Below are 27923 nucleotides of genomic sequence, written 5' to 3'. Positions count from 1 at the left end.
AAAGGAAGCTTCATACTGTGTATTTCCTCAGGCAGAGTCTCTCTGGGTCTTTTTATTTCTAAAGCTCTGTTTCCTTTTAGTCGAGCGTCTGGAGCCGTGCATGATTTTAATTATAATTAATATATTATTAGTAATGGTTAATAATACACCAGCCTTAATGGACTACTGTTATGTTATAGCCATCGTGGATAGGTGTCTGCAGGGATGGATGGATGGATGAATGGATGAATGGATGGATGGATATTGTCGATACCTTGTGTGTTTTAATAAATACACACATTTCTCCACGTTGTTGTTTTCCACCTTCAGGCTCACGATCAGAGATGATCTGTTTTTCCTCCGGGGTGTGCACAGTCTGCGGCACGGTGGCGCTGTGACCCCCCTGCAGACGGTGCAGCAGCCCCCCCACCCCCCCAGCAGCTCAGCAACCCGACACCGGAGACGAGCGGTCCAGACAAGCCTGGAAACGAGGCGTTCCCCGCCGCCCTGCCTGCCTGTCTGTCTGCCCAAGCGGAGCTACGAGACCCAGCCGAAGACCCGTCGTCTACTCCCCGGACTAATGCTCTCCATCCTCGCTGAAGCAGCACCGCGTTTCACCGTAGGCGCGGTTCTCCCGTGAATCCTTTTTTCCTCCGGATCGTGAAATGTGATGGGACGCGACAAACTCACAGGCTAGCTATCAGGCTAACGCCGTTAGCTTCGGTAGCGGTCCTGACCGAGCTAATTGGCTGAGGTTTACATGGTGACTTCCTGCCTTTACTGTCGAGGGAGCCGGTCGTTTTTTGAAAGTGTGCATCTGGGAGCGTTTTGTGCTTCGATCGATCGGCGGTGCGTCGGTTATTTCTGGGATATTCAGCCTCTTTTCCTAAGTTGTCCGGCTCCAGACGCTCGCCCCCGGGGCTGCTAGCATGTTAGCACGCAGACATGGACGTTGCTCGCTGGCTCGCAGTAAATGGCAGATCCGAAAAACAAGTTAGCCGCTCGGTCGATCTCCCTGCTGGCCCCCGCTGGCTGGAGCTGGTTGCACGACTGAGTTAAGTTTAGTTTGGGTTAGTTAATGCTAGTTGACAAAAGCGCCTGACCCGACGACAACAACAACGCAGCGGCGCCTTTTCCCCTTTTTACGCATCAGCTCTCGATGCGCTGTTCCACGCGTGAAAGAGCACTTCACGCGTTTGAGCTGAAATCCGAGCGGTGACTCCAGAAGAAGTGAGGAAGCCCAGACTCCGTGCAGCTCCGGGACCACGGTCGATGTCCACTGTCATGGCTGCGGGCCGGATCACCATGAAATCACTCGCCAAATTCGCCTTTTGCCTGACGATCCTCCTGACCTCCGTGGCTGGTAAGTGGCTGATTAGTAAACTCATTTATGCCAAATGGGTAAAATGTGCCTCTCATAAATGGCTGATGCTGTCTGAGTCTGTTCACATAACCGCTGGTCCATGCAGCCTTTATTACGTTGTGTTGGCCTGGATCAGACATCAACACTGTGTCCATCGATCACACTCCCTGTGTTGTCTTCATGCCTTATGTGTCCCCTCCATCTCCTTGTCTGCAGGAGCTCATCACACACAGATAGAGCAGCGAGTGCAGCCCTGGCTCTCTTTTTTAATCATTCTGTGTACAAAGGCCTGGAAAAACACTGCCAAACATACCGCAGTCCTTGTCTGCCAAGTTGTGCCCCCTGCTCAAGACTCTGGGCTGAGGCCAGGCTTCTGTGAGACCTTGAGCTGATAAGATAGTAGCAGCGCTGCACAGAGATGGAGGAGCAGTGAATGCTGGGAGGCAGGGGTGGAATGTGTGGGAAGACAGGGAAGGTATTTTACAAGCCGGGTAATTTAGGTGATAGAAGTTCAACGCCAGTGCTCAGGCTTTGGCAGCGAGTGAGAAAAGAAGTGGTCGTGTGCAGCCTGGTTTCCTCATCTGAGTGTGTGTGTGTGTGTGGGCGCGGAGGCCTGTGTCAACACATTATCCTTAATAATGTATAATCATTTCTGTGTTATTGTTGCAGGTCCCCTCCCTTACATTCATATCAGCATCCCACAACGAAAACTGTTTGAATACCCAGTGCTCATTACTGTACACTGATAGCGCAGAGTGGCCGCGTCCCCGTCGGCAGAGAGAGAGAGTTTTTTTTTTTCAGTTCCCACTTTAATAAAACAACAACAAACGAGGACTGTGATTGTCCATGTTGGATTCCACAAGAGGAGAGGAGGGGGAGAGGAGGAGAAGTACTTGAACGGAAGGTGGTCGGAGAGAGAATGGATCACTTGAACGTTTGAAGCACCTCCTGATGAATTGAGCTGTCAGGCTGCGACGTAGCTTCTCAAATCATTTCACATCATTATAATGTAAGCTGTAACTTATCCACACGAAAGATTCTTCATCGCAAAATATTATCGCCTGGAGATATGACATGCAAATGAGCTGCCTCCAGAGTGGTTTAATGACTCTGGTGACTGGCAGAGGATTGACATACTCACTCAATAATCAGTCAGTACTAGGACGATTAATGGGTACTTAAATGCAAGCGTGCCATGTAAACACCCAATAAATCCAAATCACAGCGCTTTGCAAAATTAATTCAGGCTGCCATCAGACTTTGTTGGCGTAATGACTGTAAAGAGACAGGAGTCAAAGCACTCGGTCCAAGCTGCTGTTCCATGAATGCAGAGCAGAGACACCCCACTGCCTGTTTCTTGGGATGATACTCGTAAAGATGATGAGGGGAAGCAGGAGGTCTAATAGCCTGGAGGAGCTTGTTAGTCGTCTCTCTGACCCTGCACCGTTCACTGTGCTCCCTCTCTCTCTCAGCTCCACCAACATCTCTGCCTTCCCATCATTCCCTACCCTCAACTCGCCTGTTATCATGGTTAATGTCGTTTTTGAATTATCATTCATTTTATTCCAACTGCCGCGTGTTTAACCTGTTTGCAGCTGAGCTTGGGTCACTGTTCCGCTCCCTGTCCCCTGTGACTAATCAGTGTGTGGGCGTACGCCTGCTGCTCCAAAATCTGGAGTGGAAATGCTTCCGAACACGGCACAAGCCGGCACACACACTACCTGTGGTGTTATCACAGGTACTCTTATCTCTTATGTCATCCCGTTAGTTTAGGTTTTTTATTTACCCTAATCTTTATCAAGTAACTTCCTGCAGCCCACACCCAGACCCTGTTTTTACTGGGGTCCCAGGTGAGCTGGAGGTTGGGGGGGTGTAAAGGGGATTAGAGCAGAAGAATTATACCATAACATAAAAGGGAATGCTCTTTCGCTCTGCTTGTCCAAAACCCTGGAGCCGTGTCTCGTACTCTCGTACGGCCCACACTGTGGCGTTGACAGGCCCACTGTTAGACAGCCGCGCCGTCTCCGTCCAGCCGCCCCGGGGAATAGGGAGGGGGCTCTTCGAGTTGTCAGCTCTGCGGTCACATCAGCGGCTCAACTAAAAAGTAAAGTTATTGGCTTAAGATTACAAACTGGTCCTCGATGCCTTCGTTTGTCAGCGTAGATTGGAACCTACACAATTTGGTGAGCCATGTGCGGACTGCTGTCAGCCCTGGCATCTCATCATCTTTTAATGGTGAGGTTGGTTGAAGAAGACAGAGATGAATCAGAATAACTTAAATGCAGAAGAATCTTATTCGCTCTCGGGTAATTCGCAGCAGAGATGGGCTGTAACAGTGCACAGACGGTGCATATATATCCTTTATGCAACGGAGGCTGCATTAACACATTTGTATTATTCATTGAAGTGTGTTTCCAGGTGTTGGGGGGGCACTGCTGCAGATGAGAAAAGTCATTTTTTATCTCCAGGGGCAGCAGGAGCCATGTGGGGTCTGATCAATGTCCTCAAGTGAGTCACTTAAGTCGGTTCAGTGTGAAAACTGCCAGTTTGAAGATGAAAATAGTTTTCAATGTGTGGGGTTAGAAAGAAGTTTGCTCAGCAGACCTCTGCAGGCTGCTCCTCTGCTTAGCACAACACACCTGAATCTCCCACTGAAGTGTTAGAAGTCTGGTTGCTTTGTGGGTTATATCGGTGCCAGCTTGTAACTCAAAAGCAGAAAGCAGTGAAATAACATCATCTATGTTTCTTTAACTAAAATGATCATCGAGTCCAACAACAACGAGAGCAAAGCTGAATTGGTGCCTCACACTTTTAATTGGACTAAAATTCCCTTGATAATTTATTTGGCCTATAAAATATCAGAAAATGTCCTTCAGTATTAATTAATGTTTTCATAATAATGTGGTGTTCTATTTTTGTCACCAACAATCTAAAAAGAGAGTTTATATACATTTGTACATAACTATAAATATAAGACTTTAAGACTTTAAGAATGCAGCACATTAATTAGAGAAAAGTATCAAACTAAATGTATACATCCAACGTGTGACGTTAACGGTGTGTTTGCCAAACCCCAGTGGCCCACATCTCTTTGGAGGTAAACACAAGTAATTGTAAATGGGAAAGAGGAGTTTATGAAATTCTAAAATCATTTGTAAAACTGGCAGGCAATCGCCGCTTAGGAGTAAAAATGGGCGAGGAGAAGATGTGTGCTCGGTCCGAGCCATCAGTGTTTTCACAATGGGAGAAATTAAATCTAAACTGTAAAATAAGGAAGTCATTTGCAGGGATGAAGGATATAAAAGCACCACACCACTTTTGATTCAATAATGTTTTTCATTCACTGTATATTGTGAGATGTTTCATGAGATGTATCCTTTATTCCATGAGAGGAGACAACATCGACTGCAGCTAGAAACAGACCAATGATTGGTGGGATGGAGGCGGGGTGGGGTGGAGGCCATTTGGTCTCTAATACAGCTTGCCTTGTACTCTATTAGATGAAAAAAATCAATGTCTGTTTCTCTCAGTACCTTGGGTTGAGGTCTGAACGGAGGTAAAAGCGAAGCGAGATACAATAGGACAGTGTTCAGTCGACCTTCTGGTTTGGCAAAAGGGAGAAATTAGGGGATGTTTTAGAAAACAAAAGGTGCAGCCTTGAGATGGTAACTCAGAGTGACAGCCTATGATTAACACGAAGTGTTCTCCTTGACAAGCACAGACAATAAGTCTAGAGTGTGCAATAAATGCTGCTCACAGTATGAACTGATCTGTTTTGGCTTGATAGTTTTCAGTTTTTTCATATTTTATTTTCTTGGATATAAACACGAGTAATAAGTATTTGTCATTACTTGAGTCATAGCTGGGATGATAAATCTGGGACTATAGTTGCCATATCTAATATTTATGTCCACATCAGACTAAGAGGCAGTTCTATGATCCATTTCAAACCACAGCATTATTTCAGGAGACATCCCAGAAAACAAGGTTGAGAGCAGCAGAAGATTTTATTCTAGATGTGAAGTGTAGTCCTGCTGATTTTGGGGTCCATTTTTCACTTTGTTTATCCTGCTAAAGAACTTTGATAAAGGTTTTACAAATAAACTTTATCATTATTGTTATTATTGTATAATTTGATTTTTTTAGGTCCATCTTAAAACTACATGACAACACAGTGACTGATAGTAATTTTCAAAATAATAACACAAGAACAAACAATCCTGACATGTTTGAATTGTGAAAACATACATATACATTTGCAGTGTAAAGATCCACATGTCCGCAACATATACTGATTCCAGATCTGTTTTGTCTGGTCCACACTGTGAAACCTGATAATATTCTCTTTACTATAACCTAAGAAAAGAAAAGAATGAAATCTCACATTTGATTTGTGTAGTTGCCAAAACATTTGTTTCTTCATGTGTTCCTGATAAATTGCTCGAGCTTTACTCATTCTAAAGAGAAGAGGTCGTAGTTTGCCATGACGTAACAACGCCAGCTAGTTCTGCCAGAACATGTGAAACCTTATCATACCAGACAACCACAGGCCTCCAGTGGAGTGGGTGGATGTGTAGTGGGAATCAGTCATCGTGTAACCCGTCAAGGCTGTTCCTATATGCAACTAGGAAGTGATGTTGTTATAAACAAAGACTAAATTCAGACACGGCCTAAAACCAAACTTTTGCTTGTTCATAAATAATCTGAGATTATACCTCCTGTGGTGTGATAGCAAAACCCACTTTGGTCACGATGTCATCTGTGTTTTCATCACATATTCAGGAAAGTTAAGGTGCAGAGGAGGAGGAGGGAGGTGCTATGAATGCATCATGGTCAATAATGGTGGCCTCTAAGCTTTGAGGGCTTTATAATCTGCAGGATTAGCATAACTGTACCAGACACAGACAGAATGGTGGTGTTTTTAGGGGGTGGGGTGGTGGGGTAAGGTTGGCAGTCCCAGGGCAACAGATGGGATAGATTAAAGCCCACTTGCCCCCCCCTCCCAATCTTTAAATTCAACCAGGGGACTTGGAAAATTGGGGGTGTCAGCAAATACCCTTGAGCCCATCCATCCTACCTCAGCAACAAGCCTGCACCCAAACAGCAGCAGGCCTGATTAGGGCCCATATCTGCCTCTGATGGCTGCCGGTGTGCAGCAGGTTGAGGCCGACGAAAACACAACCACTGCACACGGGCTGATCGTGCCTCTCTGCATTTTGAAAATGTTTTGGCTGTGCACACATCCACCATGCGTGATGGCACTTAACTGGCACCAGGGTGAAGGGCGTCCGAAAAAATAACCAGCACCCAGAGAGAAGCAGGTCTTTAATTAATAGCCCACATTTTTAATTTAAATTACAAATTCTCTTCATGGCGGCATAATAATGGCAGTGGTTGTTGTCCAAGCAGGCGAGCGCAGCGTGCATACTACAGTGGCGGTGGACAGTCTATTCATGCCTGCAGAGGAGATGAGGCGTGCAAGGGTGCATCAAACACGTTTCACCCTTTGGTCAAGAGCTGCTCTGCTTTTTTCTCCCTCCCCCTCCCACCCTCTGTTTCTGTCTCTAGTCTTGGATGTGAACCCAGAACCAGTTGTGTGGAGACGACAGCCGACACATCAGTGCACTGGGTGACTTGTAATCAAGTCCCAGACTGCCGTGTCTTGCATCGCTCCCGTGGGCCTTGGCAGTAGGAAGGAGAGAGCCAGATTAGATCGCTGTTGTTTTTTAGCAGCGAGGCTGAGGGGAAGGAGGTAGTCCGAGGGGGCGGGAGGGTGCACTGAAGGCCAATTGGGGGGCGGGGGGATTAGCAAATAACTGGGCCATGGGTAAACACTAAGCAGTGCCCGCCATCATCCAATGAACAGGCTTGGAACAAAAAACTACTCTGAAGAATTTTGATATGACCCCCCCCCCCCAGCTCCCTCTCTCTCCCTTATCTTCCTCAGTCCACTGGCCTTGCCTGCATACTCTGACCCACAATCCAACACTGCAGTGGAAGCCAGGATCACTCAGCAAGCTCCACAGAGCAGAACCAGGGACAGAGCCTGCCACGGCCAATCAGAGAGAAAACACAGAGACTGGCATCCAGCGAGAAACACGGAATTTAGTCAAAGAACCAGCCACTGTCAGGCAGAGCTGCAGACACACCAATGAAAAGTGACGACAGGAGAACGCCCATGGTTCCCACTGCACATGGTTAAAGCCTGGTTCCCTGAAGTTTGAGCTCCATCCCATGCACCACAGTTCTCCTCCTCCTCTTCTGTCTGGTGTACTGAGCTGCTCAATTCAATAAATTTATTCCAGAGAGTGAATAGCCCCTATTTTGGCAAAGAATCAGGAGGAAATGGGAATTAAAGAAGCTGCTGTGTGATCACTCTGTGCTATCCATTTATCTCATGCACGCTTGTTATGTGCAGCCGTGCCCGCACAATGAAACTATTACACTGTTGCACGTCAGTCAGTGTGTCATAATGTTATTTCAGTCAGACAGCCGGTCACGGGATGAAGTCGGGCGGGGGGTGAAGGGTTAGGGGATTGTAGACATGATTCTTGGCACCGTGCTCCGCCTTAGGTGACACGAGACAAAGTGGAGGATTGAGTTTGAAACCAAAAGCAAGTTTATACACACTACACCCAGAGTAGTGATTGTATACAGGGATTGGCTTTTGTGTTCAATGCAGCAAAAATGTACTGAAATAAACTATTCCTTTTCGACCATTGAATGCGAAAGCAAAAAACTTGTGAATACGAAAACTTCAAATCAATTTCTAGATAAAACACATTTTATCTGCATTTTTATTTTGAGGGTTTTCATTTCACCCAGTTGACTTCCAGTGAAAATATGAATAATTGATGTTGTTGTACAGCGAAAGGAGATACTCTGCTCTTTGGATCTGTTCTCCCAGTCCTGTCTATGGGTGTTGTCACTTCCTTCTATTGTTCCTTTATGTTTCTCCTCTTTTTACTAGAGTTCCTCCTCGACAACTCAAGTCCTCACTTTCACCGCCCACACCCCCACTCAATCGCTGGGTTCGGATACTTAGAAAGGAAACATATTTGAAAAAGATTATTGTTGAGGCTGCACCTTTGAACTGGCAGCAATGAAGTATTTTTTTAAATGTGTTGATTGTGACAGCCAAGCAAAGAGCTGAGTGTCACTTCACTTGTAATGATAACGTTCAGGTTTGAGATATTTTTGCTTTCGTATACTTTCTGGATGATATTGAACTTTATCAAACAATTCCTGGCAGCAGTGGTGTCTCAGTCAAAGTGACTTCAACAGACAGAGTTTGAAGATGTCGTGAAATAGCGTTGGATTCACTGTCACTGTCAGGCTCCTCCTCTCCACAACAAATGCACCGTGGGATTAAATCCAATAAAACCCTGAATAAAGCAGCGCTGGGTGAATCAATGTGTTGCACACAGCTCTGCAATGAAAGAATGGTTCACTCATTAGAAATTGTTTGAAAACAAAATCAATATCTAGCGGTCGATATTAATCGATTGATGTGACACAAAAAATCTATGTATGGAGAAACAAGAGAAGAGAACAACTCTTTTTGGTTTATCATGAAACTGTGGCAGAACAAAAGTCTAGATAATAAAAGGGAAACTCTGTCTTTGCTTATTCTGATCAGTGCTGATTGTCTGAAATTTCCAGATTTCATAGATTCATCAGCGCAAATTTGGTTTGTTTTTCAGAATTGTCAAAAAAATCAGTAGATGTCTGCACTGCTTTCGGCCAGATTTCCTTTTCAAACGTTTCAATAGCAGCTGAACTCTAATCTGAACTGATCTTCCCTCTGTAGCCATAGAAAAGATCTCTAAAATATGAATGAATGTGTGGCCATTATCAAGATGTTTGTGCTGAGGATCAGTTCTTTTTTTTTTTACATCTTCCATGCTAAGAGCTGAAGTTTGCTTTGGGCTAAAATGGAAACACTAATGCTTTTTTCTGTCTCCTCTATCTGCTTTCATTTCACTGATGTAGTAGGGTTAGTGCAGTCTTCTATATGAGGTTTGAATCTCTCCACACGTTTGATGGCTTATACACTCTTGCAAATGTATGGTAATTATGTAGCATGTGTAAGATTTGATGGTCACTTAAACCGAGAGCTTGTTAATGTGCTGAGAGAAAAAAAAAAAAAGCATGCAAAGGATGATCTGCCCCACTGGGAATCTAACCACTAACCCTGGCAGTGGAGTCGGCAGCTCATTGAAATTCAGTTCCCTCATCAAAATAAAATTCCACCACATATTTAACCCTTAGTCGGAACTCCCTTCCCACTCTGCATGTACGCAGCACGCCTCCCCGTGTAGGCAAAGTCAGACGCGCAGCGCGGTGGGTAGAAAAAGGCCCACAGGTCGAGGGCAGCCCAGGCCCACAGCGGACCGGGGTTGATGGCTCTATCTGTGGATGGGAGCAGAGGAGGAACGCTGGCTCTGTGCCCGGCAGAGCTACCATTCCATCGCGTCACGCTCTGCCCACACAGGCGAGCGTGACCTTGGGCAGAGCCCAGCCGCGCTCCTCTCCCCCCCACTTGTCCAAAGCAGACTCTCCACCCTTCCCTTCCCGGATGGAGGAAAGGGAGGAGCTGGGAGTAAGGGAAACAGACTGGCACGTCATGTTTCCCTTATCTGAAATTACGCACAGCGCAGATCTTGCACACACACACTCTGACTTTAGCTTGAAGTATTTCTTCATGGCGTGGGTCTCTCTCCCTCAGGCAAATTCTCTACAAATCAACAATCAAACTGTCCATTTCACAACTGGCTTTTTTCTTCAGAACACAATTTGACATCATCTGCAGTTCATCCGTACTTCCTGTAGAGCCAACATGGAAAACAAACTTTGACCCTGGGTTATGGATTATTTGAAGTCGTAAAGAACGAGATGAGAGCTTCAACTCGTGTAGTTGTTATTACAGCCTTCTTTTATGTTTTAATGAGAGTAGTTTTGTGCCATAACGTCCACCTCTCCTCCGTGCCTTTGTGTTGTGTCCTTCAGGCTAGAGTTTAAATTGGTATTTCTATTGATCTTTGGTTTGTGAGAGGCCGCAGTGTTTGCAGGCAGACAGCTCTCTTTCATCTGTGAATCCTTCCTGTGTAGACGGACGCAGCACAAGCATCAATACTTTGGAGTTTAACACACTAGAAATGCACATATATGTATTTTATAAAATTCCAATGTGTAAATATGTGTTTGTGGTTTATTATGTGAGGGCTGATATGAGGGACTTTAAATTTTCATCAACATCTTGCTGAAGATTTTCATCAACAATGTGCATAATAAGTGTCACTGTCTCTGTGGGATGAGAAAACAGTCGATAGTAATGTGATGAAACGGGGTAAATTAATGAACCTGTCTTTTTTCTTCTCGACTGATGCTGCTCATGACCACAAACTCAAAAACTCTCCCCATCTCAAAAATATGTGTTCGCCTTCCTCTTGTCATCACATTTACATTCCACACTCTCTTTGTCACCACGAAAAGCTCATTCCTGTTTTTGATAAAAATTTGCTCTGACTCAGCTCCAACCCTGCTCTCGTCTCTTCTTCACAGCGGCGCAGGGCGAGGAAAGGGAGTGTGCCTTCACGGACCAGCAGCAGCAGTTGGAGGTAGAGCGAGTGGCGGGGGGCGAAGGTCGGGTCTCCCTGGAGAACACAACCATCCGATGTGCCAAGGGCGGCCACTGTTTTGGCTTGTGGGAGAAAAGTCCTCCAGGCGAAGTACGGCTGGTCAAACAAGGTACGATAGGAGAGTTTCTGCACTTCTCCTTCAAAAAGCACAAAGTAGCTGTTCAGTTTTCACGCCGCTCTCTTTTTAGTTTTTAACGCGGATAATGTTTCTTATTGTGTCTCACGTTGTTTTTAAATGTGACAGCTAAATCTCAAATCTGCAAAACATGAAGCAGAACCTCTCTCTAGATTCTCAAATTTCACTTTCACTTGGGTACAAACATCTTCTGGAAACAGGTTTAGATTACAAGTCAAATTTGGGTAATCATAAAAAATGTTTCAACATTCTCTGGCTGCAGCCTCTCAAATGTAAGGATTTTCTTATGCATGATGGCACAACCACAACTGATTAACTGTAATTAATCAAGTACAAAAAACTAACAAGTGATGATTGCCAAGGAACTTCACGAGTTAGAATGCCAAACTTTTGATGGAACCAGCTTCTCCAGGGCTGGAATTTGCTGCTCTTACTCGTCTGATCTTTTCTGACACGGTCGGAATGAGAGCAATGAGAAAAATAATTTGCAGATAAAGTTAGTCCCAGTCTTTAGTTTAACTTTTAAAAACAAATATTTCCTTTCTGCTGCTCAACACCGTGACTGGAAAACTGCTCCGTGATTAAGTTTTGAGTCCTTTGAAAGAGTCAAAAATGTCTGTAAGCGAAGTCGTACACATATACAGATGCTATAGTTCAACAGGAAGGATACACAAGTCCCTAGAGCTACAGTAAATATCCTCTCCAGTGTCCTCTTCTGTTTACACACTCTGTGTTTAAGTCAGCAGCAGCAGCTCCGTCCAAACGAGACACAAACAACATTGAAATAATATTAAAACCTGTTTTTGATTACAACAAACCATTGAGAGATTTTAGGAGATTCACATATGAAAAATAGGGCAGTCAAAAATAGTACTTCCTTTGCTCCGGGGCTTTAATGTGGCACTGACGAATGTTTGAACAGCTTGACGTCAAAGAACTTGAAAATTTAGCTCTGTTTGTTAAAATGGTCTTTTATTTTCTGACAATAGCATCATTTGGATATTCTTAGAACTAGTTCTATTCTAATACTGACATTCAGCAGCTCTCGCTCGCTCTTTTTACCTGTGTTTTGTTAAGTTTCCCTGAAGTAGGACTAATAAAGGAGCATTTTATCGCTGTGGTAGTGAGGTCACATCTATTATTAATACTAATAATCACTAATCATTCAGCCGATAAAAGCTAAAAAGAAGAAGCCCAGTAATGGCACTGACTCTGCCCCCGCTCTCTCTTCAGGATGCTGGACCCACCTCGGGGACAACCTGGCTTGCCGCGATGACCGCTGCGTGGTGACCAACCTCCCTCCGCAGATCCAGAATGGGACCTACCACTTCTGCTGCTGCGGGAGCGACATGTGCAACGTCAATTTCACCGAGGACTTCCCGATGCCCAGCCCCACCACTGCACAGCCCATCAGTAAGGACACGTTTTAGTACATCTCTCATCATGCAGTCCTCACGTTAGATGATGTCCAGTACACGCTCATCTTGTAGTTTCACTTACCAACATTACTTTATCATCATGTTATTGTCTTTTGTGATCAGCTGACCTGCAGGCAGATCTCATTGACCAGATCTCCGCCTACACCAGTGCTTTTATGGTTTATATATATATGAAATGTATTTCTGTATGTGTTCATTTAATTTATTGGGACCGCTCTTTAAAAAAAGAAATTAACTCACCTGCAGAGATAAAACCTGAGAGGAATAATGAGAAGTTTCTTAGATTGAAGTCTGTGTGGGCTGACAAATGAATTTAGACTGTCTGAATGAATGGTATTACATTATGCTTTTTTAAACTTAAATTGACTCAGAGAGATGTTTTTAGATTTATAGAACAACCAGACAGTATCTGTTATATAATCAGGGAATTAAAACAGAGAGAAATGTTGAAGACAAGACAGAATGGAGGACTTGTATGCCCCCACAGTTGTGAACCACAAAGCTATTTGCAGAAAAGAATGAATGGATGTTTGAAATCATCTATACCTGCTCCTACGTACTGCCACTTTCTCACTCCTGCTCTTCCTCCTCCTCTTCCTCCCCCTCCTCTGCTTAATCATTCAGCCACAAGGCTTAGAACTGAGCCTCCTGATCACCACCCGTTATAGACACTGCGTAGATGAATTGTTGTGCATTCACAGACCGATTAGCTGATCATATTTCCAGTGTCCCCACTCTGGTATAGATTAGATCTTTTAGAGGACAGTGAGTGTGGTTGGTTCTCTCTCTGAGTTCTCTTTGCATCAGCGCCCGTCTGTTTCAGGGGGGTGAGTTCTTAGGTGTCGAACAAGGCAAGCAGATGTAATGTTAATTGTTACTTCCTCTTTAGGTTTAGCTGTGAATGAAAGCAATGTGTGTGGTGACGACGGCAGCAGCGGTGGGAGGAGGAGGGTGAACAACAGTGGCGGCGGCAGCAGCTCCTCATCTCTCCTGCCTACACATAAACACATACACACAGTCTACCATCCATCTCGTCTCTCTGCATTCCAGGGATTACGAGGCGTCTGCTCTATCTGCCTGTCTGCGGGCGTGTCGGTGACTGTTCCACTGAGTAGACAGATGACGAGACCTAGACCCGAGAAAGTTAGTCGAAAATAACCATTTGGTGTCAGAAGGATAGTTGATTAATCAGTAAGATTCGAGTTTGAGCTGTTATAACACCAAATTCTTTTTGTTGTTGTTGTTGTTGTTGTTGTTGATTGTTTTTGCTTGAGTACTAAGTCCGGACGTGCCCGGGCAGATTTGTGTCGGTATCATTAGAAGTCGGAGAAGGTTTGAGTCACCTGGCTGTTGGAATGATCTTAAGCCAAGAATCACAGATGACGACTTTTGATGACATAGTGAACAAAGAAAAATCACAACAAAACCTCCCCGTGTGTGTCGTGACGTCTAGCAACATAAATGCATTTCCACCCCCCCACCAAATCAAATTTAAAAGGAAAAGTCTTCTTATCAAAAAGACGGCCATGACAATATTTAATGGTTAAAAACGTCTTTTATGAACCAGTTAACATGAAATTGATCATATTGATTTATCGTTAATTTTAGATTTAATTCATTTGACCATCTTCTTGTTTTATACATAAAATCTTAATCTGGATTGTCACATAATGAAGATATTAAGAACTAGAATGACACGTCCTTAGGTCATGCCTCACTCTTGAGTAGTGATTGTGTAATACTACAAACTAAAACACTAACAGGCAAATACATTGAAAAACCCATGTTAAGTACAATTTCCTTATAATCTTACTTAAAGCACTTTGCACATCTTGGACGTGACGTTACTTTGATTATCCAAGATAAGATTTAGCTGGGGGTCTAGAAGCAGACAGTTTCTTTACTGGTGTAACCATTTGAAACATCTTCCTCGTGTGTGTTCCGGCTTGTCAGCATGTGTTTGTCAGACAGCTTCCTGTACAAACCTCCTGTTGATTATGAACTCCACGACCTTGGCATTTGAGGGGAGCCTCGTCAACCCCATGTCTGTGTGTCAGAGTGTGTGCTTGCATGCATGCTCATGCTTACATGTCAGTCAGAGCCACCCCGAGGCTCTCGGAGCCATCAATTATTGATAAAGCTGGTATCTCACGACAGCACCAGCGTGTTGGCTGATCTAACGTATGCAGGAGAGCGTTTGTGTGTGTGTGTGTCTGTGCAGCTGCTCTGGACTTCGGTTCAGTATCTCTGCAGAATATAGAGTAGCAGCAGTATACGAGGGAAGCGTTGGTATATTTATGGTGTGTGTGTGTGTCTCTCTATAGAACAGCACTATAGCTGATGCAGTTGCATTAATCACAAGTACCAGACAGCTGAAACTGCAGCCAGCCCAGCTAACTGCTCCTATCTGCCTCTGTTACCAGATTGATCTAACCAGCTTTGCCATGTTCTGTTTGTTTCTCCCTTTTTGCTCCCTCCATTTGCTTCCCACACATCCTCCTTTTCTGTCTTCCTGCGCTGCTTTCCAGTCTGCTGGCCATGCTTCATGGTTGTTTGGTGTAATTGATGTTTTTCTTTTCCCTTCATGCGGTTCACAGCATGCCTGTTCATCTGCAAACACACATACTGGCATACCCAAGACGCTAAAATGTGCCTGCACTGTCTACAATTATTGACCCGCTATCTGGGAAGGAAAAGAAATACAACTGACTGCACTTGCCAGTCGATTCAAAGTCTTCATTCACATGCAGAAATTGTGTCAGAGACCCACTCCAAATGCTGAATAAACGGAGACATAAAATGCAAACAACAGTGGGTAAAAACACACGTGACATACAGTAACTGTAACAAGAGGCTCCATTTAAACAAACCAACATTCTGTTTACATTCAAGGTTGCTCACAAAACCAACTGTGTTGTTGCCCCGGGCTCCAATAAATGTGTTTCATTAATTGTTTTTTCTAATAATCAGGACTTTCTTAAAGCATAATACAAACACAACAGGACCCCACAGACACCAACGATGAAATGATCTATTTAAACCCAACCCAAAGAGGATTTATCTGTCTCACCACCGTCCCAGTGGATAGTTGATGGTCCGCTCTTCCTCCTGAACCTATAACAAGACTATTGTGATTTTGTGTAATCACCCAAGTTATATTGCAGTAAAATGATAAATAAACATAATGTGCTGCAAAATTTTCAGCATGTGTCTTAATTTGTCATCAAGTTTTTGCTGTCGGACGAAACCAAAAACTAATAATTAAGTATAAATATATGCAGATTTAGTTTCTACCTAACTTTAATCTTGTAACGTCACAGACTTACAGACAGACTTCAGCTGACACGAGGGTGTATTTCACATGTGTTGCATCAGATTTTGCAGGTGTACCTAATGAACAGGAACTTGGCATTTTGATATGAGCTGTGGTACACAGTGCTCCTCTGGCTCCTGATCACTGATCAGAGTCCAGCACACGGTTTCAGCCATTTGCTCCTCCTCCATAAAGGTCCCACTTTGATTTGTGCCTTGTTTCTGATGTGTCCCCTTCTTGTAGACCCTCGCACACTGCGCTACGAAGAGACCGTAATTATCGCCCTGGCAACAGTCTCCGTGATGGCTGTGGTTGCTGTAGCAGCCTTCTTTGGTTACCGCATGATGCACGGTGAGTTGCCATGGTGCCACGCTGTGAGGAAGAGCAGACATTCATTATTCAAGGCTGTTTAAATGTTTTTCGGCAGAATTATAATTAATTCAACATATGGAATCAGTACTGATCTTTTGTTTTATATGAAGTGTCGAGTGTTTTTTTATCTCTGAATACTGAACAGTTTGTTTCTATGTTGAAAGGAGGTGGTAAGCAAGGTCTTCACAACCTAAATATGATGGAGGCTGCTGGCTCGGAGAGTTCGCTGGACCTAGACAATCTCAAACTGCTGGAGGTCAGTTTCCACACTGGTCCCTCGCTATCCCTTTCTTTCTCCAGCTTGAAATCTTTTTTTTATCTTTGTGCTCAACAGTCCTCCGTTCACAACTGACTCATTTTGTGTTCTAAGGAATAAGACAAATAAAGCCCCTTTCCCACCGGTCAAAAACTCACCAACACTAACATCTGCCTTTTCTCTGCAACAGGACTGGATAGAATTGTCTTTAACTCCAGGGTCAAATGACTCTGCAGTAAACACAGGTTCTTTTTTTCTGCTCTGGCTTTGATCAGCAGTGATGGAGACGCTAATTTCTTTTTTTTATATTTTGGGAGTTCAGACGCTGCACTTACTCTGCGCCATGTTTTGAAATGCAAAGGACTTTGGTAGTGATGTACATATAGTCTCATATCGTCACATATGGTTATGTGTGTAAATCCCTCTCAACACCAGGTCTGATAACATCTTTTATTCCTCGAAATCCTATGGACATGATAGCTTGTATCATCGGTGCAGGCATGTCATGTTCTCACTGGCTTCAGCATCTCTACACACAGGGAGTGTAGTGTGTCATGGAGGGAGTCAGGAGTTACAAACAGAAAGGAGAAACCAAAGGCACAGAGGCAAAAAAATACACCCAAAATACATCAAGGTTTACGGTTACGTTTGTTGTTTTCAATGTGACTTTATCATCCGATCGAGGCAGGATGCATTAAGTGACAGATCCGGGTGCACCAAAATAGGAATTTGCTTACCCAGATACAGGATCCTGAAAACCCGATATGGAAGCACTTGAGCTCAAATTGTGATGGGAAGTCAATGGAGTTGGGATGATATTCAGCCACAGTGGCAGTGTAAGCAGAGTGCAGGGATTAAAGGACACACAGGAGAAATCAACGCAGCCACAGGAGACGGCACGGTGGTATCTGCAACATGTCTAAAGTACAGTTGAACTTTTCTGCAGCAAAAAATGTTTTTCAGTTGAATCAAACTGCCTTATATAAGGTGATAGTTTCTGCAGTTGGATGACCAAAATCCAAATCAGGCGAACACAAGCAAATTCATTAGAGGAAGAATGTGTGGTATTTTTCCATCTAGATCTCATTCTTATACTTTATTGTAGTATCTTATAAGCTTCTGCTTGTTGTTAATGGTGGATGTTGAATTCCTCTTCACATCATTGTCCTGGTTTGCAAAGCAGGACGACCTCCCTTCACCTCCCTCCTCTACGATGTACAGACACAATCCCATCTGCTCTCTATTTATGCAACAATATTCTCACAATGTGGTTGCTGCCCTGACTCATTTCTACAAAACAATCACACAGAACTCAACGTGAATTGATGTAGAATACACTGGCACATATTCTGTGAGCGCAATTCTACTTTCCATTAAATTCAGGCACAAAATTAAACAATGCAAGCGGAAGAATAAATCTACGCAACTCTGGCAAAGATGAAAACCTTTCTGTTCCAAAACAGGAGTGGTGACGGGGCAAGGACTGCGTCTCCTCTCATACACGTTGATATTGCACAGCATGACACGTTTTATTAGACCCATCTCGCACAGTGTGACATTCAAACTTACAGGCCTGTCACGCCGTTTAAAGGTGCCTTAAATCGACAGCCACGCATGGCCTGAGACGAGGAAATGATTTCAGGGATTTATGGACAACTGAAGGTTTTAAGGGCACTGCCTGCCCAGATATTGTTTTTCCCAAATCTCCAAAATGAACACATTTATACCATCTCATCTTTTTAAACTGCCAATAAAAAAGAGCACGTACTGAATTTACAAAGGAGGAGCACACTGGCATTTTCTGTGTTATTTCTACACCTCTATCTAGATCTGTGCTTTTAGTTACACAACAGAAACATCAGCGACAACATCAGAAGTAAACGCTGTGTTGTCTTTATCTGTCACATGCAGTTTTCAAGTCTCTGCAAGTTTCTTTCCAACCTCAAACCAGGCGAAGACAGTGACAGGAAGGCAGGAAAAAGCCTAAGAGTTGTGGTATGCTTTAAAAGAATGGCTGGCGTGAATATGAGCTACACAACTGGCTAAAATGTGAATGGTATGATGTGTTCTACGGGAAATGCTACATGAGTCAGAAAATGAGGCGTCTGCTGCGCACCCTGACGAGACGGAGCGACTCTGAACGTAACGATCCAACAACAGAGAAGACAGACATGTTTTTTCCCATCTTTTGACATCTATTTAATGCATTTCATACCAGAGCAGTTTCTTTTCAGGCAGGAGTTGCATTCAGAACGTTGTCCTTGTGCCTTATTGAATGCAGGCGCATGTTCTTTCACATCAAACTCATTGCAGCGGGACGTGGGGGAGGGGAGGTGCCGGTGAGACCTACTCGCAGACAAAACAGCCGTCCAGTCCTTTCACAGTGTGTTTTGCGGCCAGACGTGCAGGCGGTAGTCACACAGATATAAACACACTCCTGGATTCATGTCTTGCTCTTATGCTGATGACGTTTCAAGCTGAATGTTTTGACCCCCGTGTCACGCTGTGCTCGGCTAATTCAGGACACTGATTGAATGATTTGGAACTGACTTAATGCCATTTTAACTGTTTAACCCTGCTGTTTGCCTGCTGTTTATAATTTAGTTTATTCCCTAACCCCCCTCTGCCTGCTCTGTTATTTTTATTTATGTTTGTACCACTCCTTCTCTTGCTGCTTTTAATTTGTAAAACAATCTTCGTGTCCAAGTAGCTCGAAGTAACAGAATTATCACTTTATTATGCAGGTTTTTTATGAGACAAGAAAGTACTAATGGTCCAGAATTACAAAGACTTCTGTTAATAGTCTTCTCCCCCTCCCACCACAACTGTTCTTTCAGCTGATTGGACGTGGCAGGTACGGTACAGTGTACTGTGGCTCTCTGGACGAACGGCCGGTCGCAGTGAAGGTGTTTACCGCGGCCAACCGTCAGAATTTCCTGAACGAATGCTCCATCTATCGGCTGCCGCTGCTGGAGCATGAAAACATAGCGCGGTTTGTTGCCGCAGATGAGCGCACCGGCCCAGAGGGACGCATCGAATACCTGCTGGTCATGGACTACTACCCACATGTGAGTACTCGGGCTGTGTGGAGGTTTGAATGTGAAGTGTGTGTTCACCGGAGACCAACCCCTTCTCTCTCTCTCTCCTTTTATTTTAGCTGCTCTAATCCTTAAGGTTTCAGGCCCTATAGAATTGAGGTTATCCTTGGTTATTTTCCCTTCATGCCTGAGCAAACTGTGTGCTACAGCATCCCCTCGCTCGACTGCAGGACACACTACAGATAATCCGTTGCTGGAGCTCTTTTCGTCCTTGTTGTTCTTGCAATATTTAAAACTTATCCTTATCAGAAAGCTGCGGTGCTGCGTCGTCTCATGAAAGATTACCATCGGTGTCTGATGCGTCAGTAAAGAAATGCTGCGTTAGCATTAGCAGTAATTTAATCCAGCTCTGATACTGCTGCAGGAGAGCCAGCGGTGATCTCTGATTAATTTTCTTGCTGAATTTACATGCATGTGTTGTTTCTGCCGTGAATCCCTCGTGCTTAGGAAGGCAATGTGACTTCAGGAACAGCGGAGCCCCACCACTGAAAGTGAAGAAGAAGCAATTATAGATTGTAGCTACATTGAACGGCTTTTTTACAGAAGAAATAACCGTGAATAATAAGCTTTAATTTCATGACACTTTAATGTCGTATAACTTCAATTAAACTACAGCAAAGTCAATTCATAAGTACAGTGTGCGTCAAAAACAACCATGTCATTTGTTTTATTTTGTAGAATCTTATGGTAACTTCAAACACGCAATTTGATCACTTTCACTTAACAGACCTGTAAAATAAGCAAAGACGGACAGATCAGAATCCCCGTAAATAAAAAGTCTCATCATCTCAGCTTTTTCCACCGATAAAGAATCACGCAGCTAAAAGAAAATGTCAACACTGGCAGCAGCATGGAGGAACTCTTCGATATTAAAATGGCTCTACCTCAGACCTGAATATGTTTGCTTTCCAAGGCTTCAGCCTCATAATTACCCCGGCCAGCCCATGAAAGGAGCCTATTATGTGTCGCAACCATTACTCTAATACACATTGTCATGGGAACGCAGTGCAAGCCAGGCCAGGGGGCTGGGACACATAATGCATTCAAGTAAACAACGATATAATTTATTTAAAACGACTAGATCTAATGTAATTTCTTTAGTAGCGGATAAGCGAATTGCCTTGTGGTTGATTTTGAGGATAAACAGTAAGTGTATGCACATGTATCTGTATATTTTTGGATAGTTTGTGTCAGGGCCCAGCCAGTAATCATGTCTGATGGAAGTAACTGAGCCAGTAAATAATTTATAACCAAAGTGAGTTCTGCTAAACATTTGTGCAGACTTGTTGATGCTCCTCCAGGGTTTGAGATGAGCATCACAACACAGGTTGTTGTTTTTCACAGTTCACTCAGACATTAACAGGAAAAAAGTGAAACAGATCTGCTCTGAGATGAAGCGAGAGATATGTCCTGAAGTTCTCCGTCGCATTTTTTTGAACTGAGCTGCAATTTTCTCATCCTTCCATAACCATCTGACAATATAACCGTATTTGGCTGCTCACCAAAATTCTTGTTCGGCTGGACGTCTGTACACAGCTCGCTCTCCCAGCGGCCACCGCTCAGCTGACTGACTTACTGTAGCGAGTTGATTCCTCTTTGACTCACATTCTTCTCACCAAAGTTGTTTTTTTCCGACAGTTGATATTTCTCAAAATGTGTTTTTTGTAAGCTCATGATATGTGACAGATGTAATCAGACTGAACATCAGACAAATCCTGGTAGTCCTGATGTTACTGACCCTCTTTACACTGCACCTCTAATCACCAGTTAAACCCTGACCTCATATGACATCAGCAACATCTTTATAACTCACATATTATAGATATATATATATATATTCTCACACCATCATTTCACATTTAATGTTTGTCTCCTGCAAAAGCTTCAAAACTTGAGGCAAGTCCAAGGTCTTTACTGGCAGTAAAATATTCTCTAAGTCAGCTTGTAAATCTCTGCCCCCTCCTCAGGGAGGGCCAAGCACACGGTCAGCAGCATTTTAAAAGCTACAAGTTATATTGTGAACATAATCTCTTGTCAGGCTTGAAACAGAAACACCAGAACTGTGTTGGCCGAAGCTGTAGATCTGAAAGCTTTATGCAGCAACATAAACCCATGAGCTTATCAAACCAATGTTGACCAGTCAATGGTGACTGACTTACTCTACTCGTAGGGCTTTGATAGCAAAATTACTCATCTCACCTGAACAAGCAGATTGTTTTGAAAATATTGGCATTAAATACTAGGAGCTTAACGAATAACCAGGCAGATCCGTACCAGAGTGAATGGATTTCAAACAGACATAGTAATGTTTTATTTGGTCTCTTGAAAATGAAAGGGAGAGCTCTTAGTTAGTCTTTTAATAAGCTCATGTAATCACAACCAATTCTCTCTTTATAAGTGACAGGATGCAGAGTATTGTATTATCACTCATCTCCTTCCCTCATGTCTTCCTCAGGGCTCGCTGAATCGCTACCTGAGCGTCCAGACCAACGACTGGGTCAGCAGCTGCCGGCTCGCTCACTCCGTCACACGTGGCCTAGCGTACCTGCACACAGAGCTCTTCAAAGGAGGTAAGCTGGAGGTAGTATGAACCCATGCAGGCGCCATGGAGACATAAACTGAGATTATTTAGAAAGGCTTTAAATAGTGTGTGAGTGTATTACTCAATCTCCTCTCACTGCCTCACTGAACCCTCTTACGAGCTGCACACTGTAGCTCCACGTGGGTCTGTTTGGCTTGGAGCACCTCGCATCCCTGCATTTCAACACACACACACACACAGTGCGTCCACGCCCAGCCATGAGTATTTATAGACTGGCCTCAAGCTAGGCTCAGAGAGAGTGAAAAACGCAGAGAGGGACAAAGTCGGGGGAAGGATGGCGAGATAGGGATTCAGATCGCATGTGAATATTCCTGCGGCTCTGTGAAACGCGCTTTAGGACGGAGAAGTGACAACTGAGCCAAACCTCGACTCTTCGTTTTCTTTTCACATCACCGGAGCTCAGCCTCAGCGCTTGCACGCGGCCCTGCTCCTGCTTTCCCTTCATCAGGACAGATACACATCAAACCGGCTCAGAAGAGTCTAAAACATAGCCTGCTAAAGGAATAGGGATTATTCTGTCTGTGCAAGTATGTGTCCAATAAAAGCAGGGGTCTCCAGCTCCTGACGTTCTCTCCTGCAAAGTGAGGGACAGAGTTTAGAAGTGACGGAGGAGGGAGAGAGAGGGAGCTGGTGTTTGTTAGCCCTGTGTGTCACTTCTAACAGCACAATCTCTCGGGCTTTGGCACAGCCGCCATCCTCCCCCACTCTTCCCGCACGCATCAGTGGCAGAAAACTGTGGCAACTGCCTCAAATTCTAGACGCCCTCAGCTTTACTGCACCCTCTGCTGGACGATACGATACTGCAGACGGAGGCCTCTCTGATATGGTCTTAATCCCATTGTTGCAGATTAGATTAGTGGGTTTAGAGTGTCTGTTGACAACACAGCTTGCTGTGGTGAACAATGAGTAATGAGGGAGAATGGAAAGCAATATGAAAGGATTCTCTGGATGTTATCATTCATTAGCAAATACCACAAACAAGGCCTGGATGCACTGTAGGGACCATTTTGTAGTGATGTAGACTTAAAGGTTTCATTTAAGATAAACTTCTTTTCTCCTGTGTCTTCTCCTGATCATGTCGTATTGCCTCTTCTCGTTTTTTTTTTATCCATCAAGACTTGTACAAGCCAGCGGTATCCCACAGGGACCTGAACAGCCGGAATATTCTGGTGAAAGCTGACGGCACATGTGTCATCATCGATTTCGGCCTGTCCATGAAGCTGACTGGCAACAGGCTGGCACGTCACGGTGAGGAGGAAAACACTGCTATAAGTGAGGTGAGTGTCCAACTGCTGTTAGATATTCAAGTGCAAACCAGTGTTGTGTTGTTATCCCAGAGAACCCTGTCTGTCCACTCGTCCTCCCCAAAAAAAGATACCGCAGGAGGACAGCTTGTTTTGGGATTGCAGTGTCTAACACCTCCATTTCTTCTCCCTGCCACCAGGTAGGGACAATCCGCTACATGGCTCCGGAGGTGCTGGAGGGGGCGGTGAACCTGCGGGACTGTGAGTCGGCGTTGAAGCAGGTGGATATGTACGCCCTGGGCCTGGTCTACTGGGAGACCTTCATGAGATGCACTGACCTTTTCCCCGGTGAGAACGACTGACAAAACCTGTTTGAAGTAGATTTTGTCCCCTGTAACACACATGCCTAACATTTTTACGACCATCTATCTAAGACACATCCTTCCTCTCCTCTCCCCGTCCTGCTCTGCCTCTAGGAGAGTCTGTGCCAGAGTACCAGATGGCTTTTCAGGCAGAGGCAGGGAACCACCCAACATTTGAGGACATGCAGGTCCTGGTGTCCAGAGAGAAGCAACGGCCCAAATTCCCTGAGGCCTGGAAAGAAAACAGTTTGGTAAATTTGTGTGGGTGTGTGTGTGTGAGTGAGTTTGAGAAAGGGAGAGAGGACTCAGAAATATTTTTTCATATTGCAATACCCAAAGATAATAGTCCGAAGATTGTGAAGCTTGAGTTAGCATAGCAGTCATTTCTGGTAAACACTAAATTCACTAGATTGAAAGAAACCAGAATTGTCCTTTAACACTGCGTCTCTCGTCAGGCGGTCCGCTCTCTGAAAGAGACGATGGAGGACTGTTGGGACCAGGATGCAGAGGCCCGCCTCACAGCACAGTGTGCGGAGGAACGACTGGCAGAGCTGCTCCTCATATGGGACCGCTCCAAGTCTGTCAGCCCCACACTCAACCCCATGTCCACGACTCTACACAATGAGAGGTAAACACACATCTGCTTATGTTGTGCTGCTACGTTCCATCATTCCAAAGTTTGATGTTTCTGATGGTTTTTTGTTTGATTTTCAGAAATCGTATGACGCCAAAGTCCGGCCCGTACACAGACCATCCATCCACCTACATCGAAGAGCATGAGGGTGTGGCCAAGAACACGCAGACTGACACCACTAGCTCTTTGAGTGGCCGAGCTGTGGCCGGGAGCGGGGAGAGAAACAGGAACTCCATCAATCAGGAGCGCCAGCAGCAAGCCAACGCCCGTCTGCCCAGCCCAGAGGGCAGCAGCACCAGCATGGGTCTGAGAGGAAGCCCCTCAGCCTCCACGACAACCACCACCATTATCTCTGAGACCGAGGGACCGGCAGGGGCCCCTACAGTCCCCGTCTGCCTCCACCTGACACAGGAAGACCTGGAAACCACCAAGCTTGACCCGAAAGAGGTGGACAAGAACCTGAAGGAGAGCTCGGATGAGAATCTGATGGAGCACTCGCAGAAGCAGTTCTGCTCACCGGACCCACTGAGCCCCGGGAGCTCCAGCCTACTTTATCCTCTCATCAAGATGGCGACTGAGGCCTCGGGCACGTCAGACACTGCTGCCCCCATGCCCACCACCATCTTCCCCCTGCCTAAACAGCAGAACCTGCCCAAGAGGCCGTCCAGTCTGCCCCTGCGCACCAAGCCCACTAAGAAGGAGTCGTCGTCATCTTCACTCAGGTTCAAGTTTGGACGCTCCGGCAAGTCCAACTTGCGGCAGGTGGAGGGAGCGAAGATGAACATTGGTGCAGTAACAGGCCCAAACACAACCGTAGAGGCTCATCGAGGCCCAGGCACAAACAACATACCCGCTCTACGAGACACGCATGTCAACGGTAGCGTTAACGGCGCCGCAAATGGTCATGCCAGCTCGTCCATGGCTGCAGGAGGAGCGACAGGTTTTGGAGGATCCGGCGTAACTCAGAACAGCACCGGAGCCCTGAGGTCGGACGACAGTCGCCTGAGCCTCGGCGTCATCACAGCCAGCCCCGACGAACACGAGCCACTTCTGAGCCGAGAGCGAGAGCAGCCTGATCTGAGAGACGTGTCCTCGAGTGTCGCCGCCCTCCGCTCTGCGAGGCCCAACACCAACAACAACAACAGCAACACTGGCCAGGGCCGGGGGGAAGGTGAGAGTGGAGGAGAGAGCGATGGAGGGGAGGAGGGCGGGAGCGGAGAAGGAGGAAGCAGGGAAACCACGGGGCCCCAAGGAGAGAGCTTGGGTTCCGGGTCTGTTGCCGTGGAGGAAGCACCTGTCATCATGAGAGGGGAGGCCCTGCTCAGGCAGCCCAGAGCCCGCAGGCCTGAGAGACCCAACTCCCTGGACCTGTCCTTCACAACACAGGACCTGGCCTCACTAGGTGACTTCACACACCCACACCTCCAGACCTCAGCACATGTCTAACAGCAGCTCGGGACACTTCTCTGGTCCTTACATGCCTGGTATCACTTTATGTTTCATGTACCCTGGTGTGAAAAGTGGCCACAGGTCACTGATCTTTGTTCCTTCCTGTTTTCCAGAAGCAGGCTTGTTACAGCCAGGCGGAGCCTTGGGGACAGGAGATAAGATTAAGAAGCGCGTCAAAACACCTTATTCTCTGAAGAAGTGGCGGCCCACCACGTGGGTCATCTCCACAGACACCAGGGGGCCGGAGGTCAACAACAACGGGTCCACCCACGGTCAAGGCCACAGTCAGAACCGGCCCAAGTCCAGCTCGGCTATCTATCTGCGGGGAGGAAGCTTGGCCAGCGAGCCCAGCGACACGCATGTGTGAACTCGGACCCTCTGACAATACTGAAAGAAAAAAAAAAAGAAAAAACAGAGAGCGATTTGGTTTCCCTCTGTTGAGCCGTCGGCTCTGAATCAGCAAGAGGAAGCTATGGAGTGTCTTGTGAAGAGTCGAGTCTGATCGTGTACAGTAATTAGGTTTGTCTCGCTCCTGTGTGTCTTTCTAATGATGGCATTGCTTTAAATGGAATCCAGCTATGCAGCGTTCTCATCCGCTTCTGTTTGTGTTTTTATTAATCTCCATCTCTGTCGGTTTGTTTCATGTCTCATCCTCATGAGCCTAGCTATGTTTTAAACAGATTTCCTTTTTTTCTCTCTCTATGTGCACTTTGAACCGATTAAAATCAGTGTTTAGAAATCCTGTCTGTTGCGACCACAACAAGAAGTGGTCTTTAAACTTAAAAAAGGCGATGACAAACAATCACAATCACGTTGAGCATTCTCTCTCCCGTACTTTTGCTGTAACGAGCAACCCGAGAGTTGGCTCTGTAAATGAATTGACGGTCTTAAAAGACGGAACAAACTACTTTAACTTTTTTATTTTAATTTCCTTGATTTGTATGCAATACCAGTTTTTGTCCTCTTTGACTGTATCCATTTGTTTTGTATCATAATTTTTAATTGTGCAATAGGATGTAGCTTTTAGATGCTTTCGATGTTTTTATTGCTTCCATTACTTTGGTTTTATCCCGTCGTTATTTTAATATGTTTAATCTCTGTTGCACTTATGAATAGTCACAATCGTTTTTTGCAAACAATCCACCAGACACTACCACCCCCCCTCACTCGAGAGGAGAAAATGGAACGACAATCCTCCTTTCTTTCTCCGGACTTTCTCTAGAGGGCACAAACAAGCGATCCCAGCAGAGTGGAAAGTGTTTTTTTCTTTCTTTTCTCGTGGAACTTCTCTGCTTGCACAATTTCACCAGGAATGGCTCAAACTCTGGGGTCTTTTTAAACACTACAATCATTCAGATCAAATCAACAGAGGGATCTGTTACAATGGCTGAGTCGATCGCTGTTCCACTATCACCTGACCTCACTGTGTGACTGTTTTTGGCTGTGTGCGACTGAAAAGACCAGAACCACTAGAAAGCCCAGATTCTGCTCTGTGAACTCAGTTGGAAATCAGAAACTAGTCTATACATATATATATATATATATATAGATAAATATATATATATATAAAAAGAAAAAAACACCAAACCCCTCCGAAGCACGCTGGATATTATTTCTGCTTCGCGTTGTCTTCATCCTTTTCATGTTGGAATGACTGATTTCAGTGAGTGTGCGCGTGACTGTGCACGTGTCGTGTTTCCATACCATCAGCAGGCGTTAGAACCGTCGGGGCCGCTCGCGCTGTACAGACGTGCTGAAACGTCACCGTACTCTCTCTGTGTTTTCAGCAGCTGCTTCAGGGCATATTGAAAAGATCTCATTTATGTTTTTGTAATCTGTAATTTGTATGAAAAAAAACAATCATGTATGTGTATTACATTGATATTTGCATCATTTTTATGGATTTATGTTTTGCATTCAATGGACATGGCCTTTGATTCCATTGCTATGCGTATGCTCGGTACAGTTTCTGTAAACATTTTCAAGTCAATATGGAAGAAAAAAAATCTCAATAAATGTATGAAATAACTGTCGG

At 44.9% G+C, this 27923-nt stretch overlaps 1 protein-coding gene across 2 annotated transcripts; it reads left to right on the top strand.

Moving 5' to 3' along the window:
- Positions 1-319: 319 nt before the first annotated feature.
- Positions 320-27921, top strand: LOC109644443 (bone morphogenetic protein receptor type-2-like). Of its 2 annotated transcripts, none has more exons than XM_069520672.1 (13): positions 320-1342; positions 10907-11092; positions 12353-12532; positions 16115-16222; positions 16408-16499; positions 19337-19567; positions 22053-22167; positions 23316-23476; positions 23644-23791; positions 23920-24056; positions 24261-24433; positions 24520-25841; positions 26002-27921. In XM_069520672.1, exons 1-13 carry the CDS (start codon positions 1252-1254, stop codon positions 26253-26255), a joined length of 3198 nt encoding a protein of 1065 aa, XP_069376773.1. In that variant the 5' UTR covers positions 320-1251; the 3' UTR covers positions 26256-27921. The 2 variants fall into 2 exon arrangements, with proteins under 2 accessions (XP_069376773.1, XP_069376775.1); XM_069520674.1 differs by having other exon boundaries at positions 407-1342; positions 26005-27921.
- The last annotated feature ends 2 nt before the right edge of the window (positions 27922-27923 follow it).

The sequence above is a fragment of the Paralichthys olivaceus genome, chromosome 24, assembly GCF_024713975.1.
Source record: "Paralichthys olivaceus isolate ysfri-2021 chromosome 24, ASM2471397v2, whole genome shotgun sequence".
Taxonomy (NCBI): Eukaryota; Metazoa; Chordata; class Actinopteri; order Pleuronectiformes; family Paralichthyidae; genus Paralichthys; species Paralichthys olivaceus.
This window is presented reverse-complemented; position numbering and strand designations above follow the sequence as displayed.